A 15259-nucleotide genomic window follows, 5' to 3' on the forward strand; every position below is an offset into this window, starting at 1 on the left:
AGATGTCGTCATCAAGGATTAACAACGTTTTAAAAGCTTCGCTAATTAGAGAGGGTCAGATAATGGCTCTTGTTACAAGTTGTACTAACATTTGGGTGATAACAACTGTGCGTTATTAGTTTGGGCAGCCACATTTTGGGTTCACGTTGAAAGCACCACCCCGAGACTGATATCCAGAATTTTAATTTAAAAAAAAGGGGAAAAAAGCAATTTATTGATTCTGGTGTCCATAATTACAATGAAAAAGCAGAATATACATATGATTGTTATCATATAAAAGCACTCTTAAAAGGATGTATGGTTACTTATTAAGAAATTGAATGAGACATTACAAGGTTTAATCGACATGTAATATTTACTTACTTAGTACTCACTACACTAAATGCGCAGTTAATTTTTGCAGGGGTCTGCAGTGTGCTTTCATATCATGCTGTTTTGTACAGTTGGCAATGGCATCGCACAGTTATATGATTCTGAAAATTGCAAGTTTCATTTCCATACAAAAACGTGTGTTTTTGGTTCCTGTGCATGTAAGAGCATCATTTCATATTTCAAACGGTGTTGTTTTTAAACATTACTGCAATCTCAAAAAAGAATAAAGCTGATGTAAATGTGTGCTCGTGCTGGGTCCCTTCACCCACTTTTCTAGTAAGAAAGCCTTTTTATATATGTACTAGAAGCCTAAACACCTATTTTGCATCTCTCAGTGACAGAAAGGTTTCTTTCTTGTTGCGGTTGATTCTCTTCTTCTCTCCTCCCTTCTCTTCCCTCCTCCGTGTGTCCGTCCTCTCCTCTCCTCTCCTTTGTAATGATCTCGTACCTCCTTATTGTCACTGATCTAAAGTGTGGAGCGATCTAATGCATCACAGGCCATACAGAAACTGTCATTAGAATGATGTAATACAATCAGAACGAGAGGCACAATGTGGGTTTACACAGATGCAATACATTTTGTTTCAGTTTTTGAAGCCCAGGATGATGGCCCTTTGAGTGGTTAAAACCACTACAACTTACCATTGGAGAAAAGTGGGGATTTACAGCGGATCTCTTTCATCTTCTGGTCAAAAAGAGCATTCATCTCTCTCTGCAGGGTGCCTTCATGCTGCTCTGCGCCAACTGGCACACGGGAGGGGACAAGCTCCAGGCTGTCTGCACTGCTTTCGCTGCTGTCAGACAGACACAGGCCATTCGGTATCGGCCTCACTAGTCTGTTGTCCGTGCCACAGCCAGAAGCTGTCTGCCAGTGGAAGGCAGGTTTGCGGTTCACCATTGGTGTGTGCGGCGAGGTAGTCCGTTTCCGCGGGCAACTGCGTGAACGGGCCTTTGTTCGTGAGGGGCTGGGGGTGTGAAGGTGGGCCAGAGCCTCCAAGGTGCGCCTTACCCTGGCAGGTGATGGTGGGGGGATGAGAGCGGCGGAAATAGATTCACGTTTGGGGAGAGGCCGGGCCGAGGGCTCTGACTTTGGGAGCGGCTCAGCCTGACTCAGTGTTTCTGATGCTAACTGACGTTCAAGGGCAATTTCATTGTCTGGCTCAGGTCCCATTGCTAAAACCTCAGGCGCAGGTGGCTCGAGCCACACTGGTTCAAATGTCTTAATGGGGCTCTGCTGTTCTGCCCAGTTTGCCTTCGGGGAGTCAAGCCGATTCGCTAACTCGGGCCAGTCTGCTTCAAATGGAATTTGGCTTTCAGGATCAGCGCTACCGTGACAGGGAGCTGGAGATGGGCTCTCAAGTTCAGAGCTGTCACCTCTCACGCACTGGATGTTTACCCCTGAGCTGGAGGCCGTGGATGACAACCGGCTGAAGATTCCTTTCCTCGCCCGTGCTGGCTCTTGAATTTGAACTCTGTGGGCACGCCTCACGGGCTCACTCACAGCCCCTTTGTGGATGGCAGCCTTGGCTGCTGGCCCTACCACCAGAGAGGAGATTTCCCCTTTCCGACTGTCCTGGGAGAAGGAATCCACTTCCATGCGGTAGCGCAGCGGCCGTCCATCCTCGAAGGACTGGATGGAAAGGTCCAGAGAGGGGCGCTTTGGATGCCCCTTGATATGCTTCTGGGCTGCTTTTTGGATATGTCTCTTGGCCGCTTTCACTGCATTTGTTGACTTCACCTATTAGACACCGCACACCAAAGGTTTTAGAATATATATTTTCAGCAGTAAGACACATACATTTTGTATTGCTTACCTTCCCTGTTATGTCATTCATGGCAACGTGAACAAAGATGGATGCCTCCTCCATGCCCTCCAGATACACGTGTCGATAACCTTCAAAGTTGTTGCATCATCAGAATCTTGCTACGCTAAATCTTGTAAACATTTTTATGCTGTCATCAGTAAACTAAATATTGATTTTTTTTTTAATTACTGAAAAGACATTTCACAATATGATATTCAACCTGGCATCATACTGGTGAATGCAACGGTCCTCTGTCCAATAAAATCTCGTCCTATGGGATCATGATCCCACACCTGGAAACGGACCAGAGCTATCTGTGGCATTTGAATGTTGAAAACAAGCGTTTCCTCCCACATTGGGTTGAAACCTGGAAATAATGAGAATTGAAATGTCATTGTCAAAGATCATTAGCAATAAAGATGTTTCACTGACTCTACAAATATAGATTAATTTGTGCAGCAAAATGAGGTTTACAAATTTACCATTATCATCCACCACCCTTGTCTGCTCCTTGCAACAGTCAGAAAGCAACCCGATAATCTCAACTTCAACAAAAGGATCGATAATCTGGAACAAGAAAGAAAAAAACAACTCTATTACAGCAGATGGACAAAACATATAGAGTAGAATACACTTTATTAGTCATTTTGTACATACATACAAATGAAATTTACTTTCTGCATGTAACCCATCCTAGCTGTGTAGCTAGGAGCAGTGGGCAGCTGCAGCACCTGGGGACCAACTCCAGTTGTTTCTTCCTCTTACCTTGCTCAGGGGCACAGACAGGAGTATTAACTCTAACATGCAACTTTATTTTTTTTTGGGGGGTGCTTTTTTCCCCCTTTTTCTCCCCAGTTGTACTTGGCCAATTACCCCACTCCTCCGAGCTGTCTCGGTCGCTGCTCCACCCCATCCGCCGATCTGGGAAGGGCTGCAGACTACCACATGCTTCCTCCGATACCTGTGGAGTTGCAAGCCGCTTCTTTTCACCTGACAGTGAGGAGTTTCACCTTGGGGATGTAGAGGAGGCGGTAGTGCAGCGATCAGGACACATACCCACATCCAGCTTCCCATCCACAGACACAGCCAATTGTGTCTGTAGGGATGCCCGACCAAGCCCGAGGTAACATGGGGATTTGAACTGGCGATCCCCATGTTGGTAGGCAATGGAATAGACTGCTACGCTACCTGGACACCACATGCTTTCTTTTTGAAACTGGATTGCCCGGAGGAAACCCACGTAGAAACAGGGAGAACATGCAAACTCCACACAGAAAGGACCTGGGACGGCCTGGGGTTCGAACCCAGGACCTTCTTGCTGTGAGGCAGTAGTGCTAAGCACTGTGCCGCACATCATGATTTTACAGTCTTTGATGGAGCCAAGCTTATGTCCACTGTATGAAGGTCTCACCTCTCCTCTGTCACCAAACATAGAGTCTTTAGGTTTGGGAAGTTGCTGTCCGCTGATGATTTTTAAAACTAACTGAGTCTTTCTATGTCCTGGAAGAGGATCCTCCACCATAGGGTTAAAGGCACCTGAAAATCACCAAATTACCATTTATCACAAACACACAGGGAAGTTTGATTTTACCGTGCCATCTGTAAATGCTGAAACGTGTGCCGCATACCTTTACACATGCACTTAGGCTTCAGAATATATCCACAATTGCCGTTGCTTGAGAACTTGGCTCGGTTCAGTTCAAGCATACGACCTTCAGTTTGATAGTTCATTGCAACTGAAATGACAAAGCGAAATATGCAAAATGAAAAACTAGCAGAATCCTACATACAGCTCCTATGGCTGTTTCTTTGTCTCTTCGAAGTGGCCATTATCTCAGGCAATTTCTGCGGCAGGTTTACCCATATGGCAGCCTGCATTCCAGTATGGCTGTGGGTTGAAGTTGCTGGAGTCTACTCTGAAGTTTGAAGGGTAGACCCGCAGAAGTTGGCGCTGGTTGAAACGGACCAACTGACCTGGCTTTAACTGTAAGATCTGGCTCATTACACTCTCGTTGAGGGAAGATACCTGCCAGCTGGTCATATAAGCTGCCAGACAGACAGAACATACAATATCAAGCATGCAGTCAAAAAACCCCAAAAACTATAAGGGTTTCCATCCATCCATTATCCAAGCCACTTATCCCAATCGGGGTCGTGGGGATGCTGGAGCCTATCCCAGCAGTCATTGGGTGGCAGGTGGGGAGACATCCTGGACAGGCCGCCAGTCCATCACAGGGCCAACACATTCACACTAGGGACAATTTAGTATGGCCGAGTCACCTGACCTACACGTCTTTGGACTGTGAGAGGAAACCGGAGCACCCGGAGGAAACCCATGCCGACACAGGGAGAACATGCAAACTCCACACAGAGGACGACCCGAGATGACCCCCAAGCTTGGACAACCCTGGAGTTCAAACCCAGGACCTTCTTGCTGTCAGGCAACTGTGCTAACCACTGCACCACCATACCGCCACACTATAAGGGTTTGTGAAATTAATCTATATAGCTAAATGGGGATGAAATATTTCAGGAATTAATGATTTGAATGTTAGATTTAAGGGCTTTCTTTCCTACCTTGTGTTTCAATATCATGGACACGGACAGATTTTGTATACTTGACCAGGTCAGACAGCGCTCGGGATAATCTCATTGTTTTCCTCTTCCTATAGGGAAAGAGTTAAGGACAGCCGCGATCTAAATGTCAAGATCAAATTAACTGGATAGAAAGCGATTCGACTCAATTTGATTGTAAGCCTCACTTGGTGTGGTAAACAATTGTCCGCTCCTTGCTGCTGCTATGATACCCTGGCTCCAATTCCTCATCCGACGTTGTCCTCTTCTTCACTCTGGTTTTCTTTTTCCTCTGAGAGCAGACGGGTTAGCGTTTACAACAAGATTCATAACAGGATTTTACACAGCAAATGACAGTTTTTGTGACAACTAGTCACCACGGTAAGCTGTCAGGCCGGCAGGCCTGTACACAGTAAGATTTAGCGAAAAGGAAGACGCGAAGTAATTCACGCTTCTGGCGAGAATCGGTGAAAAGGGGAGTGTGTGTGAAGGTTGTAGAGAGATTTGAATTTGCGGTTGTGTTTCTTAGAAGAAGTAACACATCAGCATTGAGTGAGGCGAAATGCAAAGAAGCGCCACATCATTCATTTGCATTTGGTGTTGGAGGCCCAGTAATAATAGGTGGGGGAAATGAAATGGGTGTTAAACGGCTGACCTTGCGTTTGAAGCTCCTCATGATGGATCTGGCTATTCGTTTCTTCTTTTTTTGCTGAGTGGCAGCAGTTGCTTCATTCTCATCCTGAGTCAGTCAAACATAAAACGTGATTACTTGGCAGGAAGACGTAGTTGTTAGTTATAGTTGCAATCCCTTTTCAGACACAGCTAGCTTTATAACTCGCACCCTTTTCCTGGTGTTTGATTGGATTTACCCCAAACTTTATCCTCTCTGTATTGTTTGATACAATAACTGCAGTAGCAGTATGTCACACGTGTGTTTAACAGGGGATGTTTGTTGGTAAATAATCTGTTTGCATCTATGAAATTTGCAAATGCTAATAAAAATATTCTCGTCATGGGGGGGGGGGCGTCCGGGTAACGTGGTGGTCTATTCCATTGCCTACCAACACAGGGATCGCCGGATCGAATCCCCGCGTTTCCTCCGGCTTGGTTGGGCATCCCTACAGACAGCTGTGTCTGCGGGTGGGAAGCTGGGTGTGAGTTTGTGTCCTGGTCGCTGCACTAGCGCCTCCTCTGGTCGGTCGGGCCACCTGTTGGGGGGGGGGGACTGGGGGAATAGTGCGATCTTCCCATGCGCCACGTCCCCCTGGTGAAACTCCTCACTGTCAGGTGAAAAGAAGCGGCTGGCGACTCCACATGTTTCGGAGGAGACATGTGGTAGTCTGCAGCCCTCCCTGGATCGGCAGAGGGGGTGGAGCAGCGACCGAGACGGCTCGCAGGAGTGGGGTAATTGGCCAAGTGCAATTGGGGAGAAAAAGGGGGAAAATATCTCTATATATTCTCGTCAGATGATGGATGTTAAACTATGGACTCTATCGATCTATCTATCTCCCATAGATGTCCCACCTGCACTGTGTTTACCTGTATGTCATCATCTTCCTCATTATCCTCATCTTCCTCCTCTCCGGTGTCTTCATCAGACACATCTCCTTCCTCTATATCAGCATCAAGGTTTGCTGGGAGCTTTTTCCCCTGAAAAGTGAGAAAAAGTAATTGAACCAAAGATTCAACTCTCCACACACAAGCACAGAGTTTGACAAAGACGTGTTTATTCATTGCGGTAGTGTGGTATTGTGTAGGCGTCGTCAGAAAAGTACTGAAAAAACCCCCACCGAGGACCCATCGGCACATAACAGGCAGGGACAATACGACTTTACCTTGACCAAAATCTTTCCCTTCAGGAGCTCAGGGGAGGGTAACTTCTTGCATTCATTCGCGCTGACGTTCGATAGGTCTAATTTGTCCTTCAGTACTTCCTCTAGATACTGGGCCATCTTCTTCTGCTGAGGCACAGTGCAGTGGTTCTCTATGGACAAGATCACCGGGTACCTGGGAATCACACAGCAAAGCACAATAGCTCCGGCGTTGTTTTTCTTCTTCTTTTTTTTAACAAATAGAACAAACCAAAACAAAACAAAATGAAATAGAATGAAATAATCGGTTGTCCTATGAGAACCCACTGTGATTTTGTGAAGGCATATTTATTGATGGTTTCCACAACATCCTTGAAGAGGATCTTCGACGTCAGGGTGTAGCCATGATGTATTATGGGCTCGCCATCTGGCCCATCCCAACAATCCACTGCAAAAGAATGAGAAAAAAGATGGAGGAAAACCAAACAGAAATGTAGAAACATGAGAAGAAAGAGAGGAACACAGCATAAGAAAATAATGAAGAACTAGTCAGTAACTAATAATTAATTTTTTAAATTAAGTTTCCTTTATTAATCCCCTTGGGGAAAATCAGTTCCTGCAAATTAACCCATCCTAGCTGTGATCTGTGTGGCAAGGAGCAGTGGGCTGCTGCCTTGATGCCGCGCCTGGGGACCAACTCCAGTTCTTGTCCCAATGCCTTGCTCAGGGGCACAGACCGGAGTATAAACCCTAACATGCATGTTTCTTTTGATGGTCGAGGAAACCGGAGAAAACCCACGGCAGACACGGGGAGAACATGCAAACTCCACACAGAGGACGACCTGAGATGACCCCCAAGGTTTGACAACCCCGGGGTTCGAACCCAGGACCCCTCTTGCTGTGAGGTGACAGCGCTAACCACTGTGCCACCGTGCCACCCCATAATAACTGATGATTGAACCAGTAATTGAAGTTATCAATGATCCTTAATTATAATTGATTACTGATGATGGAATCACTTGACTGAGTCAGCTGTTTCTGAATGGACTGTGTGGTGATGAGATGACAGTTGAAGGAGAGTGAAGGTCTGGTTTACCCTCCACACAGCGACAGCCAGCCTGGAGGACGTAGGCGTACATGTCCACCCTGGACTGAGAGAGCAGCTGGTCTCCTGTCAGGTAGGTGTTGTGGGACGAGGCAATATAGTAGTTGCATAGGGGCTGGGTCATGTCCTGGTTCACCCGGTTGTGCTCTGGGTTGAAGATATCTCCTGCAGGACTCCGCATGTAATTGGTAAAACCTGGGGGGGGATGTTAAAAACAAAAATGATTTTTCTATATGTGGTGCAAGTTTGCCCAAAATCAGCAACCAGATTAAACGTTTCATGTCTAAAAACCTTGAGCATGGCATAATAACAAAATTTTAAATAGCTAATATAGTTTTTTTAATATTTTTTGTAATATACTAATATTGCTTTTATATTTATGTTGTTTTTTTTTTACACCCCTATCCATAACTGTGTCAAGAATTATAAAGGAGCGGTCTAGTTCTCAATAATATTCATGAGCCTGCCAATGAGTGACAAGTACATGCAGGGTTGGTGGTGAGGGTAGGCGGAGTTTCATATTTTTTTTGATGGTTTGATCTGATTGGCTGTATGTAAATGAGTTTGTCGTGTACCAGAAAAAAAAGCTGGCTGTGAGAAATTGAACTAGGGGGAGCTCTTTTAAAAAGTGAAAAATAAAAAAACGAAATTCTACCTTTTATACGTTGATGTTTTTTCAGTAGTACAAAGTGCATGACGATTAAAGTAAAAAAAAAACTATGCTAGAAAATAATGCTTTCGATTTCGGTCTGACTTTAAATTCATGTGAAGAGCAAGTGACGAAGGAATGGCCATTGATGCTTATTGATATTTTGGAGGGACACGTGTCTGCTAAACTGGTATGAGAGTCCCCATACCATCTATTCCCAGTACCATGCGCTGTAGGTTCTCGGGACATGGCTCAAACTGAGCCACTATTTCAACAAGATGCTCTCTTGTTATGCCTCTCATCTGTAAAAGAAAATCATAGCAATGAAATTGATCTTTTAGGCGGGCTCTTACGATATTTGACACAAACACTCATAACAGGTGACTTATCCTTTAACTTGATAAATGACTGAATGATGACTGAGTAAGGATGATTTCATTATTCTTTTTCGTCTTGGTCTACCTTCTGCTCGTTTTCCAGAAAACGGGCCAGGTCGTTTAGATCCATGAATTCTTTTTGATTGCTGTAGGAGATCATTAACAGGTAGAGATCTCTGCGTGTGGACATCATCTTGTAGAAAGAACAAAACTCCTCAAATCCAAGCGAGCCCTGGTTTTCATCTGTGTCGGCTTCCTGGAAATGGAGCAAAAAATTGTTTTTTGGGGACATGAAATACTGTTTATCATGTACGCAGTTGCTCGCAATGACCTCTCCCCTCCTTCCAACAACCAGACAGTGGAATACAGTTATAGTAAATATAATGTATACTATATATCAGTTTGAAAGGTTTATCTGTATCAGCGAACTAGTAGTTAAGGCAACCAGCGCAGCATCATACATCAAGAGGGGAGAGCGCTGAGCAAGTAAACTCACACAACACTGCAGTTCAACTAAAGCCATCTGTTCTCTAGTGGCCATATGGCCTTCCTGTGGCATCTCAAACACCATCCTGGCAACAAACACTGTTTCCATCTAGCTCTGTCTCTGACTGTCTCCATCCCTCTCTCTCCCCCCCCCCCTCCCTCCCCATCTCTCTCTCTGTCTCTGAATTAAATATATCAAAACTGAAACTGACTGAGAAGCTGAAAAAGGTTGACCTAAAGGTCTCCTAAAAGCAAAGGTCAGGCGTTAAGCTTTAATGGTCTTTAACCCTCCTTTACCTTGCAGTTTAAAGTTTTGCCAACCCCTTTGCCTTCCAGGGGACGAACACTACATGCTAAAGTGCATCTAGTACTCTACATCAATATGTGCTACAAATGACAAGACTAACACGATGACGAGATTAGGATGTATTTTTTCAGGGATATAATTTAAGTATATATACAAAAAAAAATTACCAATTAGTGTAATGTGTTCAACACGATGTGACTTTAGCCTACATCACCAGGTCACCTAAATCAGACCAGGTCGACTAAATCAGACAACAGTTTTTCAAACATCAGACTCGAAAGGCAGGTTAGGCAGGCCCAAAGGCGCGCACATGTTATCTATGTCAGCAAGAGACATTTTTCACCGTCACGCCATGAAATCTCACCTTAAACATCTCTCTGACCTTCTGCTTGGGTAAATTAACATTCAGTTTGTGCAGCAGCTGATGAACTTCTCCAATGCTCAGCGTACCGTCCCCGTTTTTGTCTGCCTCTGAGAAGGTCTGCTGTAACCATGTGGGGCTCGAGTCAAGGCTGAACCACGACGATGACAGAGAAAACTCAAAAGTTGTGCTCGTGCGTTTAGTCCGTGTCAATGCACGACAGACTCACGAACAAAACAGACTAAAGAACCAACATATATCATGCTCATAACACACGTCAAAGGAAAATATTTAGCAAATGTGGTGCAGATGAGGATTTCAGTGGCTGAAGATACTCTTGCAGAGCTAGTGACCTCATGTATCAAATGAAGGATATTGATCGCGGGTGCGCTGCCTCCTGGCCAAGCTGTCTTCATCACTGATACCAGCCAAAAGGTATTTTAGGCCAGTAATCCAGTTGCGGGCCTCCTCCCCATTGGTGGAGACCAGGTCGAGAGACTTCACACGGTCCCCGTGGTAAATACTGAAGCAGCAGTTGGGGTCAAAGCGGTTATCTGCATAGCGCTGAAAGATCTCTGACTTTTTCCCTTCACAGACTTCATGGATGGAGTCAATAGTTACTGAAACAAATCACCAAGGAATGCTCAAGTGGTCATTCAGGTCTCTTTAGGCTTTACTATTAATCGTGTGACGCTTTAGTGATTGGTCATGAAAGAGGTTTTATTTTTTTCCCCCAGTTTTACAATCTATGCAGGCGTTTGTCCTTCACCATGGTGCCTTCAGCTTTTCAATTGTGCAGCGCCAGTCTGTATTTCTATTGATTTTATACTGAATTTCAAATCATTCATTTCAACATAGCTTTATGGAGTTTGACAAAGGAGAATTGGTCTGTTTCCCCACCCAGTTGCAAGGGTGCCGAGAAGGGCGCAGTGACACATGTGCGAAAATAACTTTGGCGAATATTCGCCTCTCGTTCACTTCCATTCTATGTGAGCGGAAGGGCGAATCAAAACATCTGCTCCCGGTGGCGAAGCACATTTGCATCTTCGCCTCACGGGGAGTTCAACTCTGGTGAACTTTGACCAGCGAAGGACTTAACACCTCACATAACCTAGAGACCAGGGACAGTTGTAACACTTTGCGATTTTCCCAATAAAAAAACCATTTACACTGGAACAACCAATTTGCTACATTGTAAACTTCAGTGTGTCAAATACTGAAACAATGTATTCAAGTGACAGAAAGTTGAATCAGTTCATCTGGACACGACACGACGAGCTGATTCAGCTTTCTGTGATTTTCTTACCTGGATCGTTGAGCATGCATAAAGACAAGGTATTCAAGTGGTTTTATGACATATATACAGGTTGCAAAATTGGTTTAAATACAGCCTCTTCAACACCATCCTGGCAACAAACACGGTTTCCATCTAGTTGTCTCTCTGTCTGTCTGTCTCTCTCTCTCTTTGTCTCTCTCTCGCTCTCTCACTCTCTCCAATCCCATGGCATGTGTTACAACAGTCCCAAGTGTACAGGAACGGTTGTAACAAGTCTAAAACCTACATAATTAGTCAATCAAATACTCAAAATGAAAAAGATGATTTATCATTCACGTTATTGTGAGGGGAAGCCGCCAAATTAATAATGCAAGAAAATTATCCAATGGCGAGAACACACGTCGTCAAAAAAGGATGAAGCGTTTTCTGTTCCGTGCAAAACACCCTCTTGGGGGTGCAGAATCTACTCTGGGAAGGGGTTTGGACCCCTGGACTCCAGCCCCTGCCTCTGCCTCTTCTTGTGAACACGGTCAGTACGGGGTCACATGGCAAATGTCATACAATTTGGCCACTCCCCTGACTGATTTGCCCTGTTTTATTTCATCGGTCTGTCTTCCTCTTTCTGATATTTGGCATGCAGTAAGCAAACACGTGTTTGCACTGACTATTAGCATGTAACTGATTATCATTAATTTAGCATGTAATCTAGTTTATGTCAGCCTTTAAGAGATGAATGAACGTACTTGGTTCAGGCTGGTGATACGTCCCCGTATCACCAGCCATGTTTTCACCTCATGCCAACTAGCCTGACTGCTAGTTTGACACATGCTGGTCATTTCTATTTCTAGCTTAATAATACTTGTTTCCCTGTGATGACCTGGCAGCCTGTCCAGGGTGTCTCCCCGCCTGCCGCCCAATGACTGCTGGGATAGGCTCCAGCATCCCCGCGACCCTGAGAGCAGGATAAGCGGATGATGGATAACGGATAATACTTGTTCGGATTCCTAGACATCTGGTCTCAGGACAGTACCCAAAAAACACATCTGATAGAAAAGTTACATTTTTTACACACACACACACAAAAAACAAACCCTCTGGGTGTTTCAAATGTGGCTCCTTTTTTTCCAAAGCAAGAGGACAATCTAACTGGGCATGTGCAGAGGGAGGGTAATCAGTTTGTTTTTGACTCTAGGAAGGTGTTACAGCCGTCCCCTGTCACAACTGTCCCTGGTCTCCCCTATTTATCCCCGAGGGTAACCTAAGGTTTTTGAAAGAAACACTGAAAACAAAAAAGTGGCCACACTTGGAAAAAAAATCCGCCTCACTTTTAGCCTTGTCGTGTTTCCTGGAGGGCCGCCATCGTATGCAGGACTTGTGTTCGTCCAGGTAGAAGAATCGGATGAGCCCTCTCTTCTTCCCCTTCAGCTTGGTCATCTGGGTCCCAGTCTGCATGGTGCACATACACCTCTCCACTGCAACGTGGCAGGGTGGAGTGGAGCAAACGCCAGATGTCAAGCATGCAATCGAGCAATATCCATTAGCAACATCAGAAAACCCTTTTGCATAGGAATGTAAAATGCATATGATGCATTATGTACCCTAAAGTAAAAGGCCTTTCTGCTCTATCATGTTAACAGCTCTGAGGATGTTTGAGAATCGCCACACGTTCTGTCTTAAAACACACTTTTTTTCTGGAAACATATTGGAGCACATCACTGCCCAAGTTTGTTTTTTTTTGGGGGGGGGGGGCAAAGCATCAGAATGGTGAAGTCAGAGATTGCAAATTACATTTTAAACTTCATATTATGTTTGTTCAATTACATAAGCTGTGGTTATATTTGAACTATGTGTTGGGATGTTGTTCACAAAGCCATACTGAAACCCCCTAAAGAAACCGTAAGGAGTTGTAAAAGGAGTTGCAGACACATGGAGGTTTACCACCAAGCGGTTGTTTATCAGATTACTGGGCTTTGTAACACAGGGGCTTAAGTAGCTGTTTACGTTAATGTCAAAAGGTATTGGGGGGGAGTAAAGGACCTGGGTACAATCATGGTCTCAAAAACAAATCTATGATGCATCAATGACCATCATCGCAACTAAAATAATATTCCAGTGACGCGTATGCAGAAACAGATGAGTAGCAAATTTATGAATTTTCTTTAGCGTGTGCAATGGTCCTAAACAGCATAAAGCACACTGACTTTTTCAGAGTCAGTAAAACTATTCACGTGCATAAAGGTGAACCGGTGTATTTGCATTTCCTGCGGTTTGTTGTGCAGCACCGCTTGTATTTGAGGGCGAGAGCAGGTAACCTTTGTTTGTAATCTGAAGCTCAGATACACGTGACACAACCTGGCACATCACTCGGGCTAATCCCAGAGGATTGTCTTGTGTCCATATGCCCATTATTTACTCACACACATCCCTGTATTCTCATCACCTTCCTATCATCATGGGAGATCCAAGCCTCCGTAAATGAAAGCGTCACATTTTAAACACAAAGTTCCAGGTTTCCAGGCTTATAATTACACAGTGATCTCATACTTGGAGGCTTAGATGCAAACAACAGGCTGGATGATAGAATAGAAGAGAACTTTACTGTCCAGCCAAGGCTGGAAATGTGTCTGGTCTCATCTCGGACAAACACCAACAATAAAAGCAGTAAACACAATTAACAAACCTCATCGAAAGCACAGTGAACAGCATCATCACAACCAAAACACTTGCAGGATAGTCTACATAGTTTTATTCTGTAAGTAAGCTCATTGCATCAGCATACAGATGACTTTGAATTCCACTTCCCTTTGCAATAAATTCTATCTGGGGCAGTTCTGGTTCACAATAATTGTGCTTTCTACTGGATGTACTCACAGAATAAGAAAAAAACAAGGGGATTGTCTTACCTATCTGGCCAAGTCTCCATTTGGGCTGTGCGACCACACTGCCGCCGATCCAGAAAAACTCCTCTGCAAGTCTCGAGATGGAGGATTTCTGCCATAGCTTTGGGGAACTCATAATGGATGGGGAGGGGGATTTCAGAGGGCTTGAGGCGTGCTTGCCCTGGGAAGACGACCCCTTGGAAAGAGAGGAGGAAAACATGGCGGGTGACAAAGACCCCAAAGATTGAAAGGTGGTCCTCATGGGAGAGAAGGAAGCCATTGGCGGGGTGTCGCTTAGCCCTGGTGAGAGAGGAGCCATAGCCGGGCTGCTGTTCATTCCTGCACCATACATCTGGGTCCACCCCTCCTGCCTCCGCCACACCACATTAACCCACCTTATCCCAACACTTTGCTTTGCTGAGCTCCTCTGCAGAGTTGCTTACAAACCACAGCTCGCCTTCAAGTCTTTGAAAGTCCCGACATATCTGCAATAAATCCGCTCAGAGGTTTCTCTCATGCACTGGGGTTGGTCCATTCCTTGTCATCTTTAACCCGATATATTATTCCAATGTAGAGAGGTCGATGGAGCCATTGGATGTTGAGGGGCTTACATTTCACTCCAGAGAGAAAAGACTTGAGGGGGAGAGGAGTACAGAGTGTGTCAGACACTAAAGCTTCCCCAAGCCGTAATCCTGGAGTGAGGCAACAGCCTTGCCTTCGTGAAGGGATTTTCACGCGACCTGTAAGCCTCTGAGGAAAAAGGAGAGGATAGGCCAGGAGGGCTGCAAACAATGATGGTCAGTTATTATTGTGATTGGTAGCATTTGGTTTGTAGATTACGGTATACTGCGTATACTATTACCATCACAGATATGGACGAAGTTCAAGTCTATGGTCACTCTAACACAACTGAAAATTGCTTTATCAAATTAGACATAATATCCACCATTGAACTGTGTAGGGATTTCCCCCTAGAGGCAATTATGTTGCGTATGAGTGCACTCATGTACATGGTGTTCTCATTACTATGGCTCTTTTGTAGCAGACAGCTAATAAAAAGAGTTAATTTACAGATTAAATGTATCTCACGTTCAGTTTTCAGCGATTTTACTTTGTCGGCCCATGTTTCCGCTTCCAGTGTGGGAAGATGGCGGCGCGAATTCATGTTTGCGGCGGCCTCACCCAGTGCTGTCCATGCAGTGTCTTTGTCCACATTTGCATCTAAGTTTGTCTTCGTTTGATGGCTGGGAGAGCTGG

At 44.8% G+C, this 15259-nt stretch overlaps 1 protein-coding gene across 1 annotated transcript; it reads right to left on the minus strand.

The window, feature by feature from the left end:
* Window positions 1-1003: 1003 nt before the first annotated feature.
* On the minus strand, window positions 1004-14354 carry plch2b (phospholipase C, eta 2b). Its single transcript, XM_056300884.1, has 20 exons — window positions 14027-14354; window positions 12449-12595; window positions 10224-10467; window positions 9851-9980; window positions 8779-8949; window positions 8525-8618; window positions 7659-7862; window positions 6890-7010; window positions 6587-6758; window positions 6276-6401; window positions 5407-5490; window positions 4940-5043; window positions 4755-4843; window positions 4038-4223; window positions 3806-3913; window positions 3589-3713; window positions 2660-2744; window positions 2398-2544; window positions 2187-2266; window positions 1004-2110 (listed from the first exon to the last, which is right to left on the minus strand). Exons 1-20 carry the CDS (start codon window positions 14352-14354, stop codon window positions 1004-1006), a joined length of 3852 nt encoding a protein of 1283 aa, XP_056156859.1.
* Between the last annotated feature and the right edge of the window lie 905 nt (window positions 14355-15259).

This window comes from Lampris incognitus, chromosome 2 (assembly GCF_029633865.1).
Source record: "Lampris incognitus isolate fLamInc1 chromosome 2, fLamInc1.hap2, whole genome shotgun sequence".
In the NCBI taxonomy this organism is placed as follows: domain Eukaryota; kingdom Metazoa; phylum Chordata; class Actinopteri; order Lampriformes; family Lampridae; genus Lampris; species Lampris incognitus.